General features: G+C 69.7%; 1 protein-coding gene across 1 annotated transcript in view; it reads left to right on the forward strand.

The window, feature by feature from the left end:
* Nucleotides 1-48: 48 nt before the first annotated feature.
* Nucleotides 49-3,869, forward strand: part of MNEG_12686 (Structural maintenance of chromosomes protein 2-2) — a gene marked incomplete at both ends in the record, with an annotated part of 6,692 nt that continues 2,871 nt past the window's right edge. Inside the window, 12 exons of the mRNA XM_014038842.1 lie at nucleotides 49-69; nucleotides 182-328; nucleotides 492-599; nucleotides 888-956; nucleotides 1,198-1,278; nucleotides 1,491-1,553; nucleotides 1,829-1,978; nucleotides 2,309-2,425; nucleotides 2,665-2,795; nucleotides 3,024-3,072; nucleotides 3,332-3,463; nucleotides 3,718-3,841. Of these exons, the coding sequence (XP_013894296.1) occupies nucleotides 49-69; nucleotides 182-328; nucleotides 492-599; nucleotides 888-956; nucleotides 1,198-1,278; nucleotides 1,491-1,553; nucleotides 1,829-1,978; nucleotides 2,309-2,425; nucleotides 2,665-2,795; nucleotides 3,024-3,072; nucleotides 3,332-3,463; nucleotides 3,718-3,841 (1,192 nt within the window). The remainder of the gene's footprint in view (nucleotides 70-181; nucleotides 329-491; nucleotides 600-887; nucleotides 957-1,197; nucleotides 1,279-1,490; nucleotides 1,554-1,828; nucleotides 1,979-2,308; nucleotides 2,426-2,664; nucleotides 2,796-3,023; nucleotides 3,073-3,331; nucleotides 3,464-3,717; nucleotides 3,842-3,869) is intronic.

Raw genomic sequence — 3,869 nt, forward strand, 5'->3', positions numbered from 1 at the left:
CTCGAGCTGGTGCCGCACGACTTACAGGGAGGACGGGTCCCAAGCGAGATGCTTGGTCTGTGGGGAGAGGTGCCGACGGTCTCGCTGCTGCTGCCGCTGCCTAAAGAGCAGGGCGGCTGCGAACTGCACTGCTGCCCCCCGCAGCCCCTCTATTTCATGCCGTGGTCCCCTCCCTTGCCAGGCGGCCGACGTCCGCCTCAAGCTCCTGTCCAAGCAGGCGGAGCAGCAGCGCAAGGCGCTGGCCGCGAAGGGCAAGGAGGCGTCCAAGCTGGAGGCCGAGCTGGCGGCGGCGCAGAAGAAGGTCGACGCGTGCACGGCCAGGCTGCAGGTGCGCCGGCCGCCCCAACCTCCTGGGTGGTCTCGCAAACCTGTCGTGTTTGGGGTCCCTTCCGGCGGATGCAGCGCTGAGAGGACCCTCTCTTCTGCTGACCTCTGCGCGCCACCTCCCGTCCATGGGGCTGCCGCCGCGGCTCCCTCACCCCCCCCATCAGACGCTGGGCTTTGATGCAGCTGAGGTGGAGGGCCTGGAGGCGGCGCGGCAGCAGCAGCTGGCGGCGGTGCGCGCCCTGAAGGACTCTGTGGAGGCGCTGGCGGCGCAGGTGGGGGAGGAGGGGCCGGCGCTTGCGTGTGTGGGGGGTGGGGAGGGGGAGGGGAGGTGCGCGTGAGCACTGCTGGAGGTGTGGGCAAGACCAGTGTGAGGCAGCGTGCAGGGTCACTTTGAGCGGAGTTTTTCAGCAACAAGCCACGCCCAAGCGTGTGTTCATGCCCAGCACACGTGTGCGCATGCGCGTTCGGCAGCGCTCCATCCATCAGAGCACACAGCGCTTGCTCACATCCTTCAACACACACCCCGGCCCCGGCTCTCGTGCGCTCCCTGCGTCTCGCAGCTGCCCCCCAGCCTGGACTTCCAATTCAAGGACCCTGAGAGGGGCTTTGACCGCGACAGGGTCAAGGGGGTGAGCGGCATCAAGAAGCTGGTGCCGCAGTGCACGGGACTAAGCGTATGGCGCCGCCACGCGGCCCTTGCGCGCCCCTGTGCCCCGCCTGGGCGCATGCACGCAACCTGCAATGCAGGCATGTGCGCATGGGCACAGGGGTTCTCCCTCGCTATCGCACGCTTGCGTGCACACAAACGCGCGCGCACGCGGACACACACACACACACACACACACACACACACACACACACACACACCAGGTGGTGGCCAAGCTGGTCCGCGTGCAGGACCCCTCGACAGCAACAGCGCTTGAGGTGGTCGCGGGCGGCAGGCTCTACCAGGTGCGGCCGCGCCCCCTCCATGAAGAACACCCAATCCTCAGGGCCCACGGCCGCATGTATATCCGTATCTGCCGGCCGGCCAGGAGTATGGCCGGCCGGCACGGCACACGTGCATCGTGGCCCCTGCAACGCGATGCAAATTCCCGGCCTGTATGCACCCTCAATCCGTGCACGCTGTCCCGCGACGCCCTCACGTTCGCCCGCCGCCGCAGGTGGTGGTCGACTCCGACGCCACAGGCAAGGCGCTGCTGTCGCGCGGCGGCCTCACCAAGCGCGTCACCATCATCCCGCTCAACCAGGCGAGGGCGGGGCTCGAGCTGCGGGGGAAATGCCCCTCCTGACCTCGGCTGCCCGGACTGCCCCCCCCCCCCCACCACCTGGCCCTGTTGCTTGCAATCCTGCAAGGCAGCCCTCCCATTCGCGGCCCCTAGAACGGCCCCCGCCTCTGCACCGCACCGCCGGCACTCACAACCCCCCAACAAACGCCGCGGCCGCTAGAACCCTGAATTCTAAACCCTGCCGCCCGCGGCCTTGCACGCGGTTCCCCCAGATCCGCTACCGCGACGACCCCTCGGCGGTGCTGGCCGCCGCCAGGCAGCTGGGCGCGGGCCGCGCGCGCCCGGCGCTGGAGCTGGTGGGCTTTGAGGGCGGCGTGGAGGCGGCGATGAAGTACGTGTTTGGCAACACCTTCGTGTGTCAGGTGGGGTTTGGGGTTGCGGGCCCACAGGCTCCTGGTTCAAGGGAGAACCCTGATCTTGAAGAACCGGGGGGCCGTGCGGCTGAGGGTAATCTAGGGGGTGCGGCGCGAGGCCCGCGCGGGTGCCGTGGGGGCAGCGAAGGCGCGAGGCAGCTGCGCGCCCCAACACGCCGATGCCGGAGACGCGTTCATGGGCCCGAAGGCATGGCGCATCTCATCGTCTTTCAGTCCCTGTCTACCACTTTCACGCCCCTGTTTCCTCACGCGCACATTCACACGCACTCTCTTACACCACACACGCACACACGCACACACGACCCTCTGCCCCCTCAGGACGCCGCCACTGCCAAGAAGCTGGCCTTCAGCCGCGAGGTGGAGCGGCGCTGCGTGACCCTGGAGGGCGACGACTTCAACCCCAAGGGCCTGCTCACAGGCGGCGCGCGGCAGCAGGTGACGCCCCCTCCCCCTCGTCATCGCCCCTGAAGCACGACACCCAAGGGGGCGTGCATGCAAAGGCTGCGCGTCCAGCGGGCTGGCCGTTTGCGTGCAGACAGCAAGAGTGCAGGACAAGCAGCTGAGAGGATCAAGGACGGGTGCAAGCCTTGCAAGTGATGGCACATCGTGCTGTTGACGCCGCCCCAGTGCTCACACGTGTCTCGCCGCGGCGACGCCACGACGCGACGACCCAGGGCGGCTGCATGCTGGCGCGGCTGACCGAGCTGCTGGCGGCGGAGGACCGGCTGGCGGCGGCGCGCGCGGCGCTGGCTGAGACGGAGGGGCGGCTGGCGGCGACCGCGGCGGCCGGCAAGGAGTACCGGAGGTGAGGGGGGCGTCTCGGGGGCCTGCACGGCTGGGGTTATGGGCAGCCAGGCAGGGCGCGGCGGTTGGGTGCAGGAGGGAAGCTTGAGCCATCGGCCTGGAGGCTGTGAGGCCGCGCGGATCATGACCACCACGCACTGCTTGGGCAAGCACGCTGCGGTGCGCATGCATGCTGACCCGTGCGCTCACACTCCTGTACTGGCACTCTCTTCGTTTTCCTTCCCCTCAGGCTGCAGCAGGAGCTAGAGCTCCAGCGCCACTCGCTGTCGCTGCTGCAGGTGCGCCTGCCGCCCCGCCCCGTCCCGCCTGGCTCGGCTGCGCCGCTTCCTTGCGCCCGGCCCCGCCCCCGCCGGCGCCGCCGTGCCGCCGCAATGGCGTGCGTCCCACGATGCCTGCTGCAGCACTCCACCGCACACAAATACAGCAGACTGTGAGGCCTTTGGCGGCCGCAAGGACCACCGCGACGCCCTCGCCCTTCGCCCCAAACCCATTCCCTTAGCACAGTTGCATCCCTCTACTTTCCCGCATAATCCAAAGGACCGCATCGCGACCAGCGAGAGCAGCCAGCTAGCCGAGGCGCTCGCCGCGACGGAGACCGAGGCCGAGGCGGCGCGCGCGGCCAAGGACGCCGCGGCAGCCAAGAGGCAGGAGATGGCGGCGATGGCGAAGGTGTGCCGCGGGGCGCGCCGCGCCGCGCGCCGCTTGCTGCCGCGCCCGCGCTCCGAGGGGCTGCCCGCGTGGCCGCTGCGGGCTGCTCGCCCCCAGGTCAGCCTCCACATCACGCCCTTGTCCCGCCGCCCGCTGAGCGACGCGCCCGCCCGACCCGCCTGTCGCGCCCGACGGCAACATCCTCTGCATCCCCTTATCCCACCCCTGACTCGCCCAAAACCCGCTAATCAACCCACCATGCCCTGCCCCGCCAGACCCTGGAGCGCGAAATGGCGGACCTCACGCGCGACCGCACCTCCAGGGTCAAGGCCGCCAAAGACAAGCTCAAGGCGGCCAAGGCGGCGCTGGACGCGGCCCGCAAGGCGGCGCGCGCGGCGGGTGCGCAAGCTCGCGAGTCTGGGCGGGG

This window comes from Monoraphidium neglectum (genome assembly GCF_000611645.1).
Source record: "Monoraphidium neglectum strain SAG 48.87 unplaced genomic scaffold scaffold03377, whole genome shotgun sequence".
Lineage (NCBI taxonomy): Eukaryota > Viridiplantae > Chlorophyta > Chlorophyceae > Sphaeropleales > Selenastraceae > Monoraphidium > Monoraphidium neglectum.